The sequence below is a fragment of the Rhinatrema bivittatum genome, chromosome 2 (genome assembly GCF_901001135.1).
Source record: "Rhinatrema bivittatum chromosome 2, aRhiBiv1.1, whole genome shotgun sequence".
Classification (NCBI taxonomy): Eukaryota; Metazoa; Chordata; class Amphibia; order Gymnophiona; family Rhinatrematidae; genus Rhinatrema; species Rhinatrema bivittatum.
Genome location: NC_042616.1, coordinates 390,542,373 through 390,565,662, shown reverse-complemented (window position 1 = coordinate 390,565,662; position 23,290 = coordinate 390,542,373). Strand labels below are relative to the sequence as shown.

The 23,290-nt window shown below is 41.2% G+C and overlaps 1 protein-coding gene across 1 annotated transcript in view; it reads left to right on the top strand.

The window, feature by feature from the left end:
• Window positions 1-23,290, top strand: part of SEMA5A (semaphorin 5A) — a 1,250,864-nt gene that overhangs the window by 1,205,598 nt on the left and 21,976 nt on the right. Inside the window, 3 exon segments of the mRNA XM_029590025.1 lie at window positions 7,419-7,637; window positions 15,504-15,674; window positions 19,627-19,782. Coding sequence (XP_029445885.1) covers window positions 7,419-7,637; window positions 15,504-15,674; window positions 19,627-19,782 — 546 coding nt within the window.

The window sequence follows — 23,290 nt, the reverse complement described above, 5'->3', positions numbered from 1 at the left end:
GAATTATTAGGAAGGGAATGGTTAATAAAACGGAAAATGTCAAAATGCCTCTATATCGCTCCATGGTGAGACCACACCTTGAATACTGTGTACAATTCTGGTCGCCGTATCTCAAAAAAGATATAGTTGCAATGGAGAAGGTACAGAGAAGGGCAACCAAAATGATAAAGGGGATGGAACAGCTCCCCTATGAGGAAAGGCTGAAGAGGTTAGGGCTTTTCAGCTTGGAGAAGAGTCGGCTGAGGGGGGATATCATAGAGGTCTTTAAGATCATGAGAGGTCTTGAACGAGTAGATGTGACTCAGTTATTTACACTTTTGAATAACATTTGTTTGAAAACAAAAAGTTGCCTTGGAGTTTGCTGAGAAGCAAGCAAGCTGCAAGATTGAGCAACTGCCCATCCCTCTTTGTAGGGCCTGTGCATTAAGATCTTTATCAAACATTAAAGTCCTTTGTGAACAGCAGAAATAATCACACTGGAAGCTTTTTCTAATTAAGCATGGAAAAATAGATAAGCAACTTCTTTACAACTCTTGGTATTTACAAAGTCCTTCTTACATTTTAGGCTTCCAGTACATTGATTCAGATGATAAAGCCAATTTCATTTATAATTTTTTTCCATCTCTAATCCAAGTTTTGAGGTAGCTTTTAAGCTTCCGCTCAATAGTTAGGTGGATATGAATTTAACCCAATTTAAAGGTAAATTTTAAGACCTAATGGTGCTATTATGACCCGCCCATGTACCACCGAGACCACGCCTCCGGCCTGCCCCTTTTTGACAAACTCTTTCTTCTGTGCATACAGGCAGATACACGCTTGGCCGCGGGCATTTTAAAATCCATGCAGCGGGTGCACATCCCATCCTTGTGCATATTTGCCCATTTCAGCACGCGCTGGGATTTTAGAATATGGCCTTCAGCTGTGTTAGTATCAAGTCCCATTTGTCATACATATCTTGTAGTCCTGCTTTTCCAAGGAGATTAGAATTTTATCCATCTTGAAATGGGATATAACCAGAACAGACTCATCATGTCTGTAATAACCTGTAGCAATCTAGTAATAATTTGTTTAGTGTATGTATACTATCTACTGTATATAGAGTGAACATTATGTCTATAAAAGTGTTTCTGTTACCCCTGTGTGTACTATGTGCCCCTTAAAACCTCCCCCTCCACCTTCCTCTTTCATACTCCAAGATGACAGACATGGAGAATATTAGCGATGTGAATCATTTTTGAACGATTAAAATTATCGTCAGATAATTTTAAAATCGTCCAAAATCGTTAGAGTGCACGATACAATACAAATGCCCCCGATTTATCGTCAGGGGCATTTGTATTGTATCGTTAAATAGGGCACGGGAATTATTTGGGGGAGGGCGGGAAAACCGGCACACCAAATCAACCCCTAAACCCACCCTGACCCTTTAAAACCAATTCCTTATCCTCCCCCACCCTCCCGAACCCCCCCAAAATGTTAAGTTACCTGGTGGTCCAGTGGGGGGAGGGGGTCCCGGCACGATCTCCCGCTCTCGGGCCATCGGCGCCATTTTGGCTGCCACTAATTAAAATGGCCCCGATGGCCCGATTTAAAAAAAAACCCCACCCGACCCTTTAAATCGACCCCCCACCCTCCCGACCCTTTTTTTTTAGGGAGGCCCGCGCCGCTAAAAAAAAAACCACCCGACCCTTTAAATCGACACCCCCCTCCTGACCCCCCCAAAACCTTTTAAAATTACCTGGTGGTCCAGGGGGGCCTCGGGGAGAGATTTCCCGGCATCAGCTGTTCTAAAAAAAAAAAAAAATGACGCCGATGCCCCTTTGCCCTTACCATGTGACAGGGGATCCGTGCCATTGGCCGGCCCCTGTCACATGGTAGGAGCACTGGATGGCCGGCACCATCTTTAAAGACAGCGCCGGCCACTTTACTCATTAGCCCCTATTATAATAATAGGGGCTGATGAGAGATTCATCAGGAATCATGGAAAAGGAGGTAGAGTGCTATTATGGATTGGTAATTGGCTAAAGGATAGGAAACATAGAGTAGGACTGAATGGTTATTTTCTCAATGGAGAAAAGTAAATAGTGGAGTGCCCAAGGGATCTATTCTGGGACTGGTGCTTTTTAATATATTCATAACTCATCTGGAAAAGGTAGTGATCAAATCTGCAGATGACATAAAATTATTCAGATTGTTAAATCACGAGCTGATTATGAGGAATTGCAGGAGGATTTTGCAAAACTGGGGGATTGAGTATCCAAATAGCAAATGAAATTTAATGTGAATTAAGGGTAGGTATTCTTTTGCAACGAAACAGGAAATACCGATGATATTTCCTATTTTGTTACATTCTGGAATTTAAAAAAAACGATAGGAAAAACAAGAAATGTGTTTTTCCTATCATTTTATTTGGGAGCATGGGCCTCCCATTGCCCCTGTTATAAAACAGAAGCAAAGCGTGGCCGGCACCATTTTGACTAATGGCAGCCGCTGGGCCGGGAATGGGAGGTCGCGCCCGGATCCCCTGCTAGACCACTAGGTCAATTTTGATGAATCCTGGGCGGGGATCAGGAGGGTTGGCTAGGGTGGGTGAGAGGGATCAACTGGTGAGTGGGGGCTCAATATTTTAATAAACAGGAAGGGTTGGGTTGGGTTCTGGGATTTTTTTAATGAAAAAAAAAAAAAAGAGCTGGAGGTGGACCTGAAATGGCGCACCCCTGAAATGAAAAATGTTTTGGGCAGCACCCCTAATGTGGACAAGTGCAAAGTGATGAATATAGGGAAGAAGAGTTCAAATTTATAGGTCTATTATGGCTGGGTTCTATAGATGACACTAGCCAGGAAAGGGACATGAAAGTTATTGTGGACAGTATTTTGAAATATTCGGCCCTGTGCGCAACAGCGGTCAAAAAAGCAAATAAAATGTTAGTATTAGAAAAGGAATATAAAATAAAACATAGGATATCCTTATGTTTCTGTATCGATCCACAGTACAAACAAAATTGTGTGCAATTCTAGCCACCCCATCTTAAAGACATAGCAAAACTGAGAAAGGTACAAAGAAGAACAACAAACCTGATAAAAGGGATAGAATGGCTCCCCTTTAAGGAAAAGCTAAACAGGTTATGGCTATTCAGCCTGGAGAAGAGACTGCTGAAAGGAAATATGCTATAGGTCTATAAAATCATGAGTGCAGTGGAAGAGGTAAATAGGTAACAGTTATATACTCTTTCAAATAGTACTAGGACTATGTTTTTAAGTGTTTGTGAGAATTGATTTTATGAATATTATTTTTGTAATCTACTCTGATCAATAATTGATCAGAGTAGATTATGTCCCGGGGCTTTGAAAAAGGGGCGGGTGGGGCAGTCCGGGAGCAGGGCAGGGCCAGAGGCCTCCAGCACAGTGGCCATTTGCTGCTGTGTTGGAAGCTCGCGTGCTGGCAGGCTGCCGGTGCGCGCAACTTGCGCCTGCCCAGAGGTAAGCGCAACAGGTAAACTGAAGGTCAGGGGGGGGTAGGATTGGACCAGGGGGTGGGAGGGTTAGGGGAAGGGGAAGGGAGATTAGGTTAGGGGGTTGGGAAGTTCCCTCCGAGGCCGCTCCGAAATCAGAGCAGCCTGGGAGGGAACGGGGGAAGGCCGTGGGCGTCAGTGAGCACAAGTCACATAATTGTGCACCCCTTGCGTGCGCTGACCCCCATTTTTATAACATCTATTTTAAAATCTACCCCTAAGTCTTTTAAATAAAAATAAATAAGGGGCATGCCAAGAAGCTTATAGATAGCACATTTAAATCAAATAATTTCTCTAATTTTTTTTCATTCCTTAATTGGAGTGGACTGGAAGGGAACTGGGCAGGCCTGATTGCATTGCCACAGGGAAATTGCAAAAGTCACCCCCCACCCCCCTTGCGCGTGCTGGCCGCGCATGCACCCGGCCATCCTATTTTAGAACGTGCACACCAGTGCATGCACATGTTATAAAATCAATGCTTCCATGTGTGTGCGCCTGGAATGATGATTCTACGCCAAAGTAACATAGTAGATGATGGCAGAGAAAGACTATATTGCCCCATTAAGTCTGCCCAGCTAACATTTATTCATTTTGGGTATATGATCTTACAAATTCGCATATAGAACACCATACCAATGCCTTCCCTACCCACCCACCCCCAATCTTATCTTTTACCGAATCTCTCAACTCTTTTTTCACTTTTGTCCTCTATATTTAATTCCAAGCATGCCCAAAATCTGCTAAAAGCACTTTATTTATTTATTTGCTGTTTCTCTTAACAGCTTATCAAAATTTCTAAGCGATTTACATCTGGTACATCCATAAATTAATAAAAGAAAATAAGATAAACACAAAAATAACTAATAGGGTGCGAAAAAGGCTTATTGCACACAATAAGCACCATAACGCATGGCGCCATGCAAATTTTTAAAAGGGGAGGGATTGGGTCGGGGTACGGGGTGGGATTTCTGAAAAAATGGGCTGGTTTTGCGAAGCCATTACACACAACATCGCACGGTTAATGCCAAAAATAACTACACGTTGGGAGGGTCTGAGAGAGAGAGAGAGAAAACCTCTGGGGTGGCATCATAGTAAGCAGCTATTTATGCTACTATAGGAGGCCCACCTAGTAACTCGAGGTGAGGTTTTGGTAGTATTGTAGGGGTTAGAGGCCACTTTTACATGTAGAGTGAGATGTACGAACAGAACAGTGCTCTCTTGTGAAGATTTGATGTCATTCGGAGTGAGGAAACTCACACAAAGATGAGATTTGTACAATGTTCTCTCAACCTAGCCTGATGTTACCCAGGGAGAGTATCCATTAAGCTAGGGTGAAGGTACATTGTACAAATCTCATCTTTGTGTGAGGTTTCTCACTCTGATGGACATCAAATCTTCACAAGAGTGTACTGTTCTGTTCCTACATCTCACTCTGCATGTAAAAGTGGACCCTAACCCCCTACTTTACTACCTAAACCTCACCTCGAGTTACTAGGTAGGCCTCCTATAGTAGCATAAATAGCTGCTTACAAGGGTCTCCTCTCAGAGGTGTTCTCTTTCTTTCTCACTCACACATTACCACAATGTACAAAAAGTTAATGACATTGTAGTAATTAGGCATAAGCACACCCCTTTTTCTACCACATGCAATATTTACAGCACCAGCTATAAGACACATAAAAACTGACACTGTCTTAATAAAATAACATATTAAAACAGGCAATCCAACTAGTTTAACAGCAAGTGACATAGTGAGGGCAAAGGTAGCGCTGGCGCCATTTTGAATACTGGCAAAACGGCCCGTTTGCAGGAGGTCGCTCCTGGACCCCTGCTGGACTTTTGGCAAGTCTTGTGGGGGTCAGGAGACCCCCCAAGCTGGCCAAAAGTCCCTGGGGGTCCAGCGGGGGTCCAGGAGCGACCTCCTGCACTCATGCCATCGGGTGCCAGGAATCAAAATGGTGCCGATAGCCTTGCCCTTACTATGTCACAGGGGCTACCGGTGCCATTGGTCAGCCCCTGTCTCATGGTAGGAACACAAGATGGCGCCGATGGCCATGTGACAGGGGCTGACCAATGGCACCGGTAGCCCCTGTGACATAGTAGGTGAAAGGCTATCTGGCGCCATTTTGAAGTGGTATTGAGGGTGTTGAGTGCAGGGGATGGGTGCCGGACCCCCCGCTGGACCACCACAGAGTTTTGGTAAGTCTTGGGGTGGTCAGGAGGGTGGGGAGTTGTTTAAATTGGCGGCCAAATAATTTGGCGAAAATTCATTGTATTCGTGGGGAATCGTGATACGTTTCGCTTCCCCAAGAATACAACGAATATTGGCACATCCGTTGTGGATTGCCAATACATAGGGACCAAATGCACACCCCTAGTGTGCATAACCCAGTTTCATGTGTACTTTTACACACACTGAGGAGCGGCGTTCTGAGGGGAGTGGAGTTGGGGCAGAGTCAGCACTTAATGTGCATACTTTTGGATTTTAATAAATATATGCATAAGTTTACACATGTAAGTTATGCCTGTGAAGAGAAGGTATAACTTTACATGAGTGAACATGTGTGTGTGCGCATACGTGGCCAATAACCTGAGTATTTTCAAGGCGAATTTATGCATGTAAGTTTGCTTTGAAATTATCAGTAATGTTTGCGTGTATGATATTTGCATGCAGATGTTGCTGCTTTGCAGGCTGTTTGAAAATTACCCTGTAAATGCATTGTTAGTACAATAAAAATGTATCACTTACAATTTTTTTGTTCATCTATGTAACAAGCATGAAAGAAAGCAAAAAAATTGGAGCTACCTGTAGTCCACATCTGAATGAACTAATGTTTCATGTTAAAATAGCATAACACACATCCATACTTCTTACAGTTTGTTTGTTTATTTATTTATTTATTTATTTATTTATTTATTTATTTATTTATTTATTTATTTATTTAAAAGTTTTTATATACCGCACAAAGGGTAAATATATATCCGTCTAGGCGGTTTACATGTGGTCAGACATACATAATTTAAAATACAAACAATTGCTCTTCTGATCTGGGGGGAATTCAACTCTTCTATAAACTAAGCACCAACCTGACTATTACAGTGAATGCGATTCCCGAAGCTGCCTTACCTATAACTAACATTTCCTATCTTTACCAATCTCAACTGCCACGCTCCCCTAATGAAAATAAGCTGGAACATGACTGACTCCATCAAAGTTTCTTTTTGTCTGCACTGTTCTTTTGTGCATTCAAAAAGCAGTGCTGAGCGTATGAGATGCTTTTCTCCATTTGCGGGATTGAATGGCACAATTTTATGACTATTTTCAAACTTAAAATGGGGGTTTGAATCTGTACTAGGGTGGAGATAGCATAGGCTCTGAGGAAAAACGTGTGAGTGTTTGCAACTGCCTCCTTGAGAAATACAGCGTAACAAAGCCACAGATGCTATGCTGGATGTGATATTTTAAACAGGAGCTAGAGTGAACACTTACCACATTTCCCAGTTCCTTTCTTTTTTTTTTTTTTGTCCTTCCTAAGTAATTTTCCAGTTAAGACAGAGCAGGTGCTTAGCGTTATCTTCTTTCTATGCAGACATCCTTTTTAGAAAGATATTTTCCCTGTTGTTTATTTGGCCCTCAGAGTTGATTAGAGATTCTATCTTCTGGCTGAAATGAAAAGCAACTTTGGTCCATAATTTCTTATACTGTGCACTTTTTTTTAGTAAACAATTATATGAAAAACACATAGCTAAACGATATAGGAAGAGTGCTCCCCAGTCATGTAAATAATTAAATTATATGTAGACATGGCGAAGACTTCCAAAAAGTGGTAGGCTTTATACATGGAAGGAAAGTGAACCTGTGCTTTTTAATCCATTGAATCTTCTTTTGTCTCTTTTTCATTTTAGGACTGTCAGGAGATTTCTTGCGTTCTGGGCGTTACTCTTCCCACACAGTTAACGGGGCTTGGTCAGCCTGGTCCTCATGGTCTCAGTGTAGCCGCGATTGTAGCAGAGGCATCCGGAGCCGCAAGCGCATTTGTAACAATCCAGAGCCTAAGTACGGGGGCCTTCCTTGTCTTGGTCCAGCTTTGGAGTACCAGGAATGCAACATCTTGCCTTGTCCAGGTAAACATCTCGGAATCAAGAAAGTTAGGGATAAAAAAAAAAGTGAAAGATCCAATCAGTTCAGTAAAACATCCTTTGGGAACATGCTGTTTGTACGATTTCATAGCAGTGTAGCCTCGCTTATTCTTTGGATATGAATGATCAAAATACTTCAGACATATATAAATAAATAAATATATATATATATATATTTTTTTTTTTTATGTTTTTTTTTACTTTTGGGGTGATCCAGTGGCAGTGCTACATTCTGCCATGCAGTGGGACTTGGGTTTGATTTCCAGCGCAGGTCTTCCACTCTCCAGGTTGCCTGGGGGTAGGGATACGACAGAAGCAGCATTCCCAGCCCCTGGGGGTAAGGGAGTCAGAGTCATCGTGCAACGGTGACAGCTAATGACCAAATTTAGGGTCCATAATTACAGGGTTGTGGTGGAGCTCTGGCACATGGTCCTTAGCCGAGCACTGTCACTGCAATGACTGGACTATAGCAAGTTAGGAGGGGGATATAAAAGAGGGGTCCAATCCCCGGGTAGTTGTCAATAAAGGCTCATGACACCAGATCCAAGCCTTGGTTCCAATTGAACTAGAAGCCCAGAACGGAAGGAGGTAACTCCTGGGTCAAAAACAATGGTGGGTTTTTGAAAATTAATAACAATAAATTGAAGGAAATCAGTTTACAAGTAATGAAATAAATCCAATTAGACTATTTACCTGCACATTTGAAATAGTCTAAAACTCCCTGTAATTTCCTGTCCAAGCAGTTTTTGGAATAAATGGATAGTTTCCAGTGTTAGGTTCTTTTGCAGGATGGCACAGTAATAGCTTAAGAAAATATTGCACACAGAGAGCTGCAAGAGAAATGCTAAAGCAGATGTACAGAGCTTTCGTCCATATGTTTGGCTCATTGTTGGCATCCAGTAATCAGACCAGTGACAAGCTTGCAGACGTCCTCAGGGGTGTAATAGTTTATACTGCCTCTCAGCTGCAGAGGTTTATTAGGTCCAGTTCACCATATCTCTCGTGGGAAAAAGGCAGCAGAGTTTCTGAATGGTATATTATTATATATACCACTAGAGGAGAATTAAGTAAGATAAACATGTATGGGAAGATTGCGTCCGGCAGTGCCTTGCTAACCATTTGAATAATTTAAACATCAGTGATAGTCTTTTTATTTATAGGTTGCTGAAATCTGTCATAAATAAAATATAAATGGCTTTACAAAATAGCTAAAGCATAATGTGACTTCCCTGCATCCCTACGACTTGTGACATTTTTTCCTCCCATTTGGTCTCTTGATTAAATAAACCAAGGCTAATAAACTTGGAAAGTGATTGAGAGTGATGGGGGAGAGGGTGGAGGGGCAGACAAATCAGAAGTTTGTTTTATGGATATTGTAAACATTTTTATCGTTATAACTTTAAAGAACTCTAACTTTAAAAGAATGATGACAATTCGGAAAATTCGGAAATCAATGCAGAGTCCCGGTTACAGTTGCCTACTTTTGGTGTCCCAGCTTCACAGCCCCAGTACGTTTGTTTGGTGGTTGCTGGAAGACTGGCAGGACAGATCACAAGATGGCTCAGAACAAAGCAGGACAGCAAGGAAATACTTAGTAAATTATTTGAACAGTGCATCAACAAGCTTAAAGCTATGAAAAACAGGCAGATGTGTGATAGAGTTATGGGGAGATGGGGTTTCTGCTGGATCCTATGTTTATTTTTATTATGGGTCTAGTGCAGATGACAAACTTTGCCAACATTTGTGAACGATTGTTCAATAGGGCTGCATGCAAACAGCATGAGAAATGTTCAGCTTTGCTTCTGTTTTCCTGCATTAGCAGATAGATTAGAAGAGAATAAATTCTAGAATAATAATAGCTTGACGTAAAAAGAGACTGTGCAGTGCTTTGGAAATGAATGCGACAAGCCTCTTCTCTTTTGCTTCAGATGTTTTCAGTCTTTAATTAGTACACGAGGCAAGCCTCTTTTTATTCTCCTTTGGGTCTTTCTTCCTTCCCAAGTTCCTACTTTTAAATTGTGAGCCTTGACCTCCAGTTGCAGAGCTGTTCAATCTAACAGATATGAGTTCTGCCTGAATATCCTTTTATGAGGTCTCATTCTTTATTTGAAAGAGTCATTAATCAGCCGTGGGTGTCTGGTTATGTTAGCCAGATAAACTTATCCAGCTCACTTGGACTGGATATTCTATGGTCCAGGTGCACTACTGAATATACCCGTTGATCTTAAAGGTTTATCCAATTTTAGGAGTGCACTCATGCAGTCCTATAGATAACCAGATAAATCTGAATATCAGTGTTATCCAGCCACTTAAATTGATGTTAGCTCCATCCAGGAATGGCACTGGACTGCCCCTGATATATCTGGCTAACAGGGTCATTTATCAAATTGCTATAAGGTGTTTTCACATGCATTAAGCTCCGTTAAGCCTGCAAAAGCACCATAATGCATGGTGCGATGCAAATCAGAAAAGAGAAAGTGAGAGAGAGAGAAAGACTGTGATGCTCTCACACTAGATAGGTATTTATATCTCTATGGGAGGCCCACATAGTAACTCGAGGTGAGGTTTAGGTATTAGTGTAGGGGTTAGGGGCCACTTTGACATTCAAAGTGAGACGTACGAACAGAACAGTGCTCGCTTGTGAAGATTTGATGACCTTTGGAGTGAGGAAACTCACCCAAAGATGAGATTTGTGCAATGTTCTCTCAACCTAGCTTGATGGACTCTCTACCTGGGTAACATCAAGCTAGGTTGAGAGAACATTGCACAAATCTCATCTTTGGGTGAGTTTCCTCACTCCGAGGGTCATCAAATCTTCACAAGAGAGCACTGTTCTGTTTGTAGCTCTCTCTCTCTCTCATAGCTCAGCTGTCTTCCAGGACCTTAAAACTACTAAACATGGTCTCCCCAGTGGTTGTATGTAGGAAATACAACAATTCTGTCATATTGCAAAGTGTGAAAAAGTTATCTTAAACTGCCTATTAGCATAACACACACCCCTTTTCCTATTGCAGGTGATATTTAGTGCATTTTGAGAAATCCAGGCCTAAGTCATGGATGGAGAAACCAGCAGAATTTTCAAATCCCAGTCCAGGACTTAGCCAGACAAACTGGTTAAATGTCAACCCCTATATTTTCCCTTTTGAGCACAACCCCAGCCATCCTTTCTCTAGTATGTGATCTCGGTGCATTAGGAATCCATTCACTATTCAAGGGATAAAAGATACAGATCATAAGGTGAATATTGCTCCCAAGCAAGTTTCCAGCCACCATTTAGAGAAAACTACACATTGTTTGTACTGTGACCTTTTTTTCACTGGAACATCAGTGTTCCTCCTCATAAATAACTAGATTAATTGGTGAATATTATTAAAGGCATTTTTTTAATTACTGCAAAAAAAAATCATCTATGCCATAGGGTTGCGCACTTTCAAATTTTAAGTATAACTTGAGCCTTTGTATTAGCTTTTTATGTGTCTCTCCCATGAGACTGTGAAAGTTCAATCCATGGACAATAAAGGAAAAATAACCGATGTTCCCCTGTTGCTATAGTAACATTAAAGGAAGATGAAAGTAACCTTGGACAATTTTAGGCCCTGTTAACCTGATGCAGTAAATAATGCATACACCTTTGATCTAATTTATCTGTGATGATGCCATTACTATCTTCTATTGCTGGAATGAAAAAGTTCTAGAAATGGCACATATTTATTTACCTATTTATATAGTTACTTACATCCATTTATTTCTCGCTGTCTCACATTTCTGCAGTCAAGGTGAGTAACAAGTACAAAGAGCAAAATAAACAATATATTACAATACTCAAAGCTAATGCAATTAAAACAAATCCCTGTACAGTTCACTACACATAAAGAGCTAGTCATTCTTAGAATGACTAGGGGGACTAGGGGGCACTCCGTGAAGTTAGCATGTGGCACATTTAAAACTAATTGGAGAAAGTTCTTTTTTCATTCAACACACAATTAAACTGAAATTTGTTGCCAGGGGAAGTGGTTAGTGCAGTTAGTGTAGCTGGTTTTAAAAAAAGGATTGGATAAGTTCTTGGAGGAGAAGTCTATTACCTGCTATTAATTAAGTTGACTTAGAAAATAGCCACTGCTATTACTAGCAACAGTTGTATGGGATAGACTTAGTTTTTGGGTACTTGCCAGGTTCTTATGGCCTGGATTGGCCACTGTTGCAGACAGGATGCTGGGTTTGATGGACCCATGGTCTGACCCAGTACGGCATGTTCTTATGTTCTTCTTAACACACAATGGTAAAATAAAATCCCAACACATGATTCTTAACAAGCATACAAAAAAACCCCATAATATAATATAACTCAGGCTTCTGATTTTAGGGGTGTTTGAAATCGGCCTGTAATTTCCTGTTACCTGAGGATGTAGGCATGATTTTTTTTTTAAATATTGGGTGCACAGCCACAGAGTGGACACACTCCTGCATTGAGGCATTCACAATCTGGCAAAACATCTGGCAATGTCTGTTTTGATGCCCTTACCAGACATGCCAAGGTAGGGTTCAAAATTCAGCCAGTCTGGGCAGAACTGTGTTAAACAACTGTGCTGACTGGGTTTAAAACTAGATTATTCTGACCATGTCCTCGCTTAATCAAATCATCATGCTGCACTTTGCCAGACATAAATTCTGACTGAAATCCAATGACCTTATTCTGAAAGTAGGCTGAGAACTTCTCACTTTCCACAACAGACAGCTCCCCACTTTCAACACAGTCTGGTTTTACTAAATCATTCATTATTCTAAATAACACCTTCATTGCACTTCTTGTATTGGCAATCCTTTGCACTTATAATCTCCCTCTTATACAGAAACCATGTTGTTTCAAAGCAATCTGTCTGTAGCTGAACACAATTTTAACCATAGCTATTCAAGACATCTACCCTTATTCTTCACCTGTTGCAAACTATCTGTGAACCATGGGAGCCTAATAACTCTTCTTACCCATAATAGTTTTTCAGGGGCTAAAGTATCCAATGCCTTAGTTAGAAACATAGAAACACTAAATAAGAGAGCAAATAAAGCCCATACAGCCCATTCAGTCTGTCCATCCATACCTTCCTCAGAGATCCTCTGTGCTTGTCCCATGCTTTCTTGAAGTCCAACATTGTCCAAGTCTCCACCATTCTCACTAGAAGACCATTCCATGCATTCAGTCTCTCCATAAAGGAATATTTCCTTAGATTACTTCAGATTCTATTGCCTTTCTCCTTCTCCTATGATAAGAAATATGATTAATGAAGAAATAAACTAAACTAAACTTCATCCCATGACTCCTTATTTTGGAGCCTTCTTTCTATTGAAAGAGGCCCGCCTCCTGTGTATTTAATCCTTGGAGGTATTTAAATGTCTATTATATCTCCCCTTACCCTCCTTTTCTCCATTTTTAGATCTTTAAGACTGTGTTTATATGCTGTATGATAAAGGCCACTGACCATTTTAGTAGTTACCTTTTGGAAAGACCCTATTTGGTTTATGTCCTTTTGACAGTGCAATCTCCAGAATTATATTCAAAGTTGCCTCTATATTCCAGAGCTGGGTGAGTTAGTCAACTGATAGTTCACCTAAATTCTCCTCGGGCAGCTCCAAACAATGAGCTAGGGTAACCCGATTCACTCTGCATTCCTTTTTAAATAAAGGTGAGCAGGGGTTCCCAACCTGTGGCCCATGGATTCCATGGGCCTGCAGCGACATCACAAGGTCTGCAGAAGTGCAGATGCCAAGAAAAAGAGTGGGCTCTGCTGTAACACGGCCGCTGCTGCCTGTAAGTGGTGAGCCACCAACTGTGTGATCCTGTGCTGTGTACGTTAAGAGGAGCCTGGCCCTGCGTCTAAAGGAGAAGAGAAAACTGTGGTGGGTCACCTTTGCCAAGAGCCTGGTCCCACCCTAGAGGAGAGGAGGACAAGATTGAGGTGGATCACTGCCAAGAAGAGACTGATCCCATGCTGCGAGGAGGAAGGGAACAGCGCAGCTTCTAGCAACCTCAACAGTAGCTATTTTATAGGACCAGAGGAGGAGCATTTCTTTCACCACTTTATGTGCTCTGGCCCCTGCTGGCCTGACAGAGTGAGGGAGATGGAGTGAGTGGTATTGCTGTGGGGTAGGGGAAGGAATGCAGGATGACAAGTACTCAGGAAGGGGCCATGGGAGAAGGGAAGAAAGGAGACTAGGGAAGGAGCTACAGGGGGGGAGATGGCAGAGGGGAAGGCACTCAGAAATGTAATTTTATTTGTGGCTCTTTGGGTTGTTTTTTTTTTAATTATGTGCTATTCTTTGGTGGTTATTTTAATGTTATTTGCTGTAATTGCCTAAGCCCATGCCTTTGTATACTCTTTTAGGTGCTCTTTTTTGATTGGGGAAGCAATATATAAATTCCAATAAATAAATAAGGAGAGAAGGCACTCAGGGCCATGGGTGGAAGGGCAGGAGAGAGAGGAGGACTGGGGGAGGGGTCTGCAAGGCATAGTGGGTAGAAGGGGCCATTGGGAGAAGGCAGAAGGAAGAGACTACTAGGGATAACAAGGAAAAGGATGAGTGGGAGAGATGGCTGTCTGGGATCAACGCAGAAGGTGGAAGGACAGAAAACCACCAAGGACCCTATGTCTAATACACCTGCAGCACTGCCAGGGAGCTTCCCTATGGAGTATATCTGTATATCTGTAGGTGCAATATTCAAAGCTGGCTGCTAATCAGGCCCAGATTCAGGCATAAACAATGTAGACAACTGCCTCTGACCCGAATTTCAATAGGATCATTTTTAAACCCCAGGTTTTTTGGGGGGCTAAATTTGGGATTTAGCTGGACAAATCCTTTTGAATATTGACCTTTTGATTTTTATGTGGGTTTAGGGGCTTGGGGAGCTCCTACAGATTCCTTCTACTTCTTTGGGTTTCCAGGTCAAAACTTGCCTGAGCTGAATCAGTGGCACCAGGAGCTTGCACATGTAGTTACCTGTAATTTTACCCCCATTGTTAACCCATCTCCCAGTCTAGCTCAGTCATCCTAGTGATCATTCCCCACCCAGGGACCCCAGCTCAGAGGACCGTATACATGCACTTTGATCAGTCAGTGCTGAGGTTGACAGGTGATAGGGATGCCACCCTCCCCTCCCGCCTGAACCATACCCAGTCCTGGTTGACCCATGTTGCAGCAGCCAGGTCCAGGTACATTTTTTTAACTTAGTGCAACACCCAGTAGAACAGATCTGAAAAAAATAGTACATTGCTAGCATGAAATGAAACGCAGGGAAAATGTATGTCAGCCTAAAGTGCCTGCTTAATGTTCCAGCTATATTTTGTGAATCTGATTAAATATTTGGGAAACTATGGAGTTTTATGATTGGCTACTGAAGCCGACATTTATCATCTAGGAGAAGCTCGATAGTGAAAACCAAAGATAGTGTAACCCCGTTTTTAGCAGTATTCTGAACTGGCAAAACAATCTTACCTCTTTTTTTTTTTATTTCAAAATTAAAGCAGTTTACAATCTCAGAACTGTATAACTTTCCTAATAAGGCATTTCTCGATGTGACCTTGTGATTTCCCTCTGTCCCCCGTCTTGCTCCCTCTGAGATACCTGCTTCACTAGGTCATATTGCTGACTTTTCTCCTGTGATACCACACTTCTAGAGAGGTGCAAGTAATTTCAGGATACTTTCTGCGTGGCCCGGTGCATTCTGGAATGAGTGATTCCATAACATGGAAGAACTGACTTAATTGGGTACATTCGCCATGAGTGGCAAAATTGTGCATATGGGAGATATATAAGTGCCTAAAAGAACCTGGTGTGATATAATCTTATGTGTCTTTCCAGTTGATGGAGGTTGGTCTTGCTGGTCATCATGGTCCAAATGTTCAGCCACTTGTGGTGGTGGGCACTACATGAGAACTCGCTCCTGCTCCAACCCCGCTCCGGCCTACGGAGGGGACATTTGCCTCGGACTCCACACTGAAGAGGCACTCTGCAATACGCAGTCATGTCCAGGTATGATGCTGCCAACAGCACTTCTGGAGCATGACCCACACTGAGAATGCTATGTTATCCTTGGCCTGCTAAACACCCTGTAAACAAAAAAAACTACTCGCAAGTGACTTGATTGACAGGAAATGCCAATATTGCTTGCCTACTTTTGATGCATTTGCTTTGTCCTAGGGGTGGTACGCATAAAAGCTTAAACATTTTAGGGGCAGTTTACAAATAGCCCACATGATTGCTAACTGCGCAGGTGCTTTTAATGCACGTGCTTTAGGGAATATTCAAAGATAGGCGACCCACGTTGTTTCTCATTGAAAATCAGCATGTGCAAAGTCCACATACTAAAAGCATCTGCGTGCTTTGCACCTGCTGTTTGGGTGGGTAGTGGAGGAGGCAGTAAAATAGCAGGCGTACATTAAGAAAAAATCGATTGTGCCTGCTCTGTTTTCTTCCCCACCTAAACTCGGCCACAGGAAGGTCTCTGTTTACTGCAGCTAAACGCGTGCACCCTATGGAAGCCACATGTGCTTATAGTCTCATCTGAGGAAGGCAATGTCACCTGGGCATATGCTTTTGATAATTACCTTTATTGTCTTTTTATAGTGCAATTAGTATTTAGAGAAATGATTTGACTTTCTGTTATGCATTTCATGTATATCCATTGTAAAGACCTTAGTGCTGTATGTATGGAAACAACAGTCTCTGAATGAGAATCTGTCTCCCAATTTTTTATATATATTTTATATGGGCTAAAAAGATTTAAGAAACAAAGGTGGGACAGAGAACGAGAGGCTAAGCACTGAAAGAAGTCAAGTTCTTTACTCAGAGTCACTAAGGCTTCAGTCCTGCAAAACGTTTGTGCTGCTTATCTGGATCTCTGGAGATAGGATACTAACTGGCCAATATTTGACCAGCCTGGCTGTTTTTGATGAAGGGAGGCTGGTGGCTGGCAGAACCTTTAAAACAGGCAATGCATTGCCAGTGGTTTGCCAACCGCCAGCCTCCACAGAGTTGAGGCCTGGGAGCAGGGTGTGTTTTGGCTCAGTCCTCGGCCCGCACGACTTCTAGCCGGTTACAGTTGTCACTAGTGCCTCCACGGCCATTGTTCTATAAGAAAAAGTCGATGGGGAGGTTTGGTTGGGGGGAGGGGAGGAGGTAGACTGTGGAGGAGAGGGAGACTTGAGGTCTGGGAGGAGGATAACCCGCCGCACATTCTTTTTAATTGGCAACTCTAGGCCAATTTGGTTTTTTTTCTTTTACACTGCTGAAAAGATATTTGGGCTGGCTCGCAAGGATTTTTGGCTATGTCCCACAGCAATTTAATCCTATACGTAGTTTTTTACACCTCTGACTTGCACAGTATTGAAGCCCCACAGAGTAGGTGGAATGAGAGAGGATTCCTATCAGGATCTGAAGGCTTCACTGTCCTTAATAATTAACAGCACACTGAGATTCTGCAGTCATTTTAAAGGTCAGGAACATTGTCTTTTGCAGTATTTATTCTACAACATAAATTTATATGGGTTTTATTTTTATGCTGCTGACAGTAATGACTAAATTCAGAACATTAATGAGGAAAGAATATACATCTATATTTTATTTTTAGAAATGGTACTTTGTTTGTCAAACAGTTTTATCATTTCCAGTTTTTCCCCTCAAACAGTATGCTGACAATTTTGAGACATTCCTTCTTTTACCTGAAGTGGATGATGAGAAAAGGAGCAGGGAGGGTTCATTGCAATATACTTTGAGTTGCAGTGCAACTAAGTTGAGAGGAGAGTATATTGAGAAGTTTATTTTCTTAAGCAGATAGGTGCTCCCAAGTTCATAACAATAAATGAGAAGTATTCAGAAGGGACGATAAAAATGGAAAATTGAAGTACACATCCAAAGGAACAAAACAGAACAATAATGAATACAGGCAGGTAAAGCGAGCAAACAAGCAGATTCTTCTAGCCTTTACTGTAACTATTTAAGATCTCAGCGCATAAATATGGAATGAAAACAGAAAAAGAAACAGAGACAAACACCCATCACTGTAATATCCTGCTCAGGAAACCAGCAAGCCCCCAAAACCTTTAGAAGCCCAACATACTCATTACCCCACATAGAAAATCCAGGGCAGCTTATATTGTAAGGGGTCAATTAAAAAAAAATGCGTGGGCATCCATGTGTTCAGTTCCCGGCGCATGCACGTGGACGCGACTATTTTATAACACGCACACATACGCACCCGATATTATAATAATCGGTGCACGCACATGCAGGTGGATGTCTGCCGTGCACAATGGAAGGGGATCTTAAAAAAATACGCGCAGCGACACAGGTAGGCCTTTCCCAGTTCCTTGGAGTGGACTAGAAGGGACCTTCCCTAACCCCCGTAACCCTTTCCTTCCTCCCTCTTCCCTTCTCCTCCCTGACCCCTAAACTAGCTGTACCTAACCCCCTTTTTTTTAAACTTACTTCTGCTCCGGAGGAGCAGTATCTCCTGCGATCTGGCCGGTTGCTGGCGCGCGCTTCCCCAGGACAGCAGATAATGGCGCTATCCCGGCCTACCCCTCCCCTTTGGGGAGGCCCGGCACTTGGGCGCGTAGTGGAGGTTATACGCGCATGGCTGGGCCCTTCCAAAAATGCACGTGGCGCGCGCAAGGCCCGGCCACGCGCGCGCCGTAAGTGTTCAAAATCATTCATTTCTTGTGCATGCTTAAAACGATGGCATCAGATAAGTCTTAGCATCCCAATAACTAGTGATTCAAGACTTCCACATCACCTTCTCTGGCGCTCAAAGAATCATAGCATACAACATATACTTCCTTTTAGCTTTGCTAACATCTCTGATACATCAAATGGTATGTCTGCATTCACTTAAATTCAAACAGGTTTATTCAGGTTAGTCTTGTAACTCACACAGGCTAATACACTAAAAGTGCACTATTGTGCTAATATGCGATTTATGCCTTATTTACCAACCACTGCATCCATTATTTCTAATGGGGTCTATTCACTAATAATGTGTGGTTAATGCGTTAACGCACTTCAGTGAATCAGCCTATATGCTAAGTATTCATTATAATGAGTAGGTCATCTGGATTGCTATTGAGAATCTGGCCAGTTCATTATAAAGTTTGCATTGTACTTTTTGATTGCCAGCCATATGCATCAAGTTCATCAAGCCAAGACCTATGGTGGGACAAAACCATGACACAGTAAAAGATGAAACTTCAAATGTGATATAAGTTTTCACAGAACCTCAGTTTCCTAGTTCATTATCTCTGTGGGCATTAAGCCACTGTGCAGTGTACAATATAAAATCAAGTTTGTGTGGGGAAAAGGAAACCTAATCCAAACAGAGAGAAGGCTGTCATTGGAGAAGTATGTTAGTCATATTTGGATCATATTTATGTAATTAGAGATAAAAATGTTTACATGAACATCTTCAGAATTATTGAGAATGTTGTTGCCTTAAAGTTAGCTTGACGCTGGTGACCTGTACCAAGGCCTTATGTTCTATGCATTGTTATTTGTTCATCGTTGGATGCAGATTATGGTTTCTTCATGTATTACGTTTTAAGAAATGTGACACTGGTGCCAGATATGTGACTCTAGTTGACCGTCATCTGCCTAAATAAGAATTCTTGCTAGGGAAAAGAAGATAGAAGAGTTCAGACCAAAGCACAGACAGATATCGTACTGTGATGGATTTCATTTGCAGAACTACAGTTTTGGGATAGAAAAGTCATTCATTCACTGCAGCAATCCATGCTAGTGCTTGTGATCTGCTTAATCATGCAATTAAATTCATTAAATTTTAATGAAATTGCTTCAGGGTAAACAATGTCATATATATATACAGTATTCTGCAAATGGAATCCTAATATAACTGGGTAAAGAGAGGGGAAAAGGAGATTTCTTTTTTTTTAATGTCCATTTTTCTTTCCTTTTCTTGTTTTGGGTGGTGCAGACAGCTGGTCTGATTGGTCAGAGTGGTCTGAATGTGACGCATCAGGAGTCCAGTTCCGTCTTCGTCAGTGTAACATCCTCTTTCCCGTTGGCAACCAGTGTTCTGGAAATGGCACGGAGAGCAGAAACTGCAACTTTGAGTCCAATGCCATTCCAGGTAAGGGTAAAGAAGACTTATTCCCATCAGTTGTTTGCACCGAGCACAGTTTGCCATAATGTAAGGAACAGCGGAGGAGAACACTTTTGAAATCCCAATCATTAACTTGGTTTTCCACTGGATTCATTGGACTTTTCAGCATAGGTCCTTTAATAAAAAATTACCTCTGCCTCTTTTGTTGATCAGATTTCCCAATTCTCAATACTTAGTTGCAGAAAATAAATGAGTTGTGGTCCGCAGCTGGCCTTCTGTGAATAGGATCATTATTTTGATAAGGATGATCAAATTGATCAAATTGTTTGTTTTAGAAAATGCTATCTGTTTGCACAGCACTGTACAACTTAGTATCCTTGGTGCAAAAAGGATACAAGCTGCACATTTTCAGCTTCTGCCAAACATTCCATAGTAAAAGAAAATAATTGTAAATAACAATAAGGAATTTATTAATCCTAATAACAAAATGCATTTTTTTTCTAGTCATTCATGCTGCTTAATTACCAACACAGAACTGTAAAAAATCAGTCATTTAAATGTCAAGTCTTCTAAACATAAAAGAGCAGATTCTTCTTTTTAAACTCAGAGAGGTCTGGATTCAACACCATTTGACCAGTTCTGTTCAGATTCTGGCTGTGCTCTGCCTGGCACTTAGCTGAATAACTTTTTATCCAACTAAAGATTTAGCCAGATAAGTTGGCACAAGTTTAAGGCATTCCAGGGTGGAGTCAGCTAGCCGATTAACCTACCTGGAGGAATGCCAGTAATCAGTGTTATCCGGGTAAGTTAGCTGACATGAAAGCAGTCCTAAAGTTAGCTGAATGTACTTATCTAGTTAACTTTGAAATCGCTGTGGATATGCTGCAGCACAGCTCTGCTACTGAAAATCCAAGCAAAGTTAGCCGGACACGTTTATCTGGCTAACTCTGCAATCCAGCCAGTGGCTGAAAATGGATCTCACAATTTTTACTGGGAGAAAGAATGTTTAGGTAACATGAACTATATTGCCTGCCTCCTAGAAGATACTTCTTAAATTAAGATCCTTGGGACAAGATTTATCTTCTGCTGAAAAACCTTAGTATCAGATTCAGCTGAAGTCCATTCCACCTCTTTGCTACACCAAGGACTCAACAGTAAAATATAATTGTTTTGTATTTGATCCTGAACAAGACATTTTAAATACAGTGAAGGCCATGAACTCGTCAAGTGTCCATTAAATCCTTGTGACACAGCAGTGATGAAAATCATAGCTGATAAGATCTATGCTCCTTTAGCTAAAATAGTTAACATGTCTTTGGCCAAGGGCAATTTGCCAAGTGTATTAAAAAGAACCTTGATCCATCCATTGGTTAAAAAAAAAACCCTACTAATCCAGTCGATTTTCATCCCATCTCTTCCATTCCATTTATTGCCAAGGTAATAAGAATCCTCCATAGTTAGCAAACTACACAATTTTCTTGATGCTAACAACATCCTAGACACCTATCATTTTGAGTTTCAAAATACAACACTGAAGCTCTGGTAGTTTCAAGCCTCAGCACTTTGTCGTGGTTGGACACTGGCACCAAATTTATTTTGGATTTGCTTGATGTGTCAAAGGTATTCGACAACCTGGAGCTTAACATCTAATTGAGGTGCTTAGATGACAATGCATCTAAGGCACAGTGCTAACCTGATTTTGGTCTTACTTGACAGAAAGATCACAACAGCTCAGGTACAGTAGTACATTTTCAAGCTGATTTCCAGTTTACACTGGAGTTCCACAAGGCTCAGCTTTGTTTGCCACTCTTCTTAACATATATTTACACCCAATATGTAGGTGTCTTGTTGGCCTTGGAGTATTCCAGTATAGAATCTATGCCAATAATAATCATTTCTTCTTTCCTATTACTACTGACCCTAAAACCACCATTGGGTTGATTATCATCTGTTTAAAAGTCATTCATATCTTTTCAAATAACAAGCTTGTCCTAAATTTGTGAAAAATTTAAATTATCAAACTTGGCAGAAATGTAGACTTAGATTTTCCCAAGGCAATAAAATTCAAGGGGTTACAAATTCTTATTTACAGTGAAGTCCATAATTTGGGTGTCATCTTTAATAGTATGTTTTCATTTAAACTCAATGTCAAAGTGGTGTTAAAGAGTTACATTTTTTAATTATGGATGTTGCATAAAATCAAGCATTTTTAGAATTATTCTTATTTTTGTTCAGTGTCTTGCAAGCAATGGTACTGACTGCTCTCAACTATTGTAATATGGTTTATCTGGGCATTCCATTAAACATAATTTGAGCATTACAAGTAATTCAAAACCCAGCAGCATAGTGTCACTATGCCACTTGCTCCCATTTTATACTCATTGCATTGGCTTCCAGTTCAATTCAGAATCATCTTCAAGGTACTGTCTCTTATTCACAAGGCTATAAATAATGAAAGTCCTCAGTGTCTGAGCTTTCTTTTAAAACTCTATAGGCCTGAGAGGAATTTAAGTTCCTCCGGGAAGTGCCTTTAGATATTCCCTCAGTATGGCAAATTAGTCTCTCAGAGTCAAGAGAATAGTTGTTTGCAATAGCTGACACAATTGTTTGGAACAGTCTGCTAGAATCTGTGTGGCTCACTGGCCGGAAGTATGCTTTAAGATCTTTAAAAAGAAGCTAAAATCGTATCTTTTGAGAAGGCTTTTTTGAATGATGTTAGTGGTTTCCTGCGTCTGTTATTTCAGATCTCGTGTACAGTTTTATTTTAACTTCTGCCCTGTTTTATTGTTTTCATTTATGGATGCAATTCTGTAAGCCACTTAGATTTTAAGATAATGTGGCATATAAATAATTGAAACACTAATCATGAGCGGATCATTTGACTTGGCTGAATCACTTCACACAGCAACATAGGAGACTAAGGTTCAACTCTCCTGTCTCAGAGGACAATTTTAGAACACACTGCACATAGATGGTGTTGAAAGCTGTGGGAGGAGCTCAGAGCACCAAGGGAATAAGCGTCAAGGTAGAAGAGGGGCCCAGAATCAAGAGATACACTAAAGGCGCAATAAGAGAGAGAAAAGGAGAAACCATGCCATTGATCAGTATTTTCCACGCTGGAACTTTTCTTTAAATTTATTTGAATAATTTGAAATATAAAAAAAAGGAAATTGCATTAATCATGTAAGGTATCATGAAAGAGATAGAGAAAAAACGAATATTAAGTAGAGCACATTTACCATATGTCTCATTCCTTTTGTACTGGTATTTCCTCAAAATAAACTTTTCTTTAAGAATAGTTTCTTTTCAAAGAAAGCAAATGACCCAGGTTGCAGTTTGCCATTGAAGAAAGCATGTAGCATTTTCAGCATTGAGCAAAAACTTCTCATGGCAGTCAGTATGATGAAAAACAAAATATTGAGCTATCTCAATGTCACGGTCAGTCGTTTCTTTTACAAAGGGCAGCATACGATTTCTCTGAGGGGAGGAAAGTGGGCAGAGAATGGTACAAAATTCTTTCAAGGGAGAGCTGAGT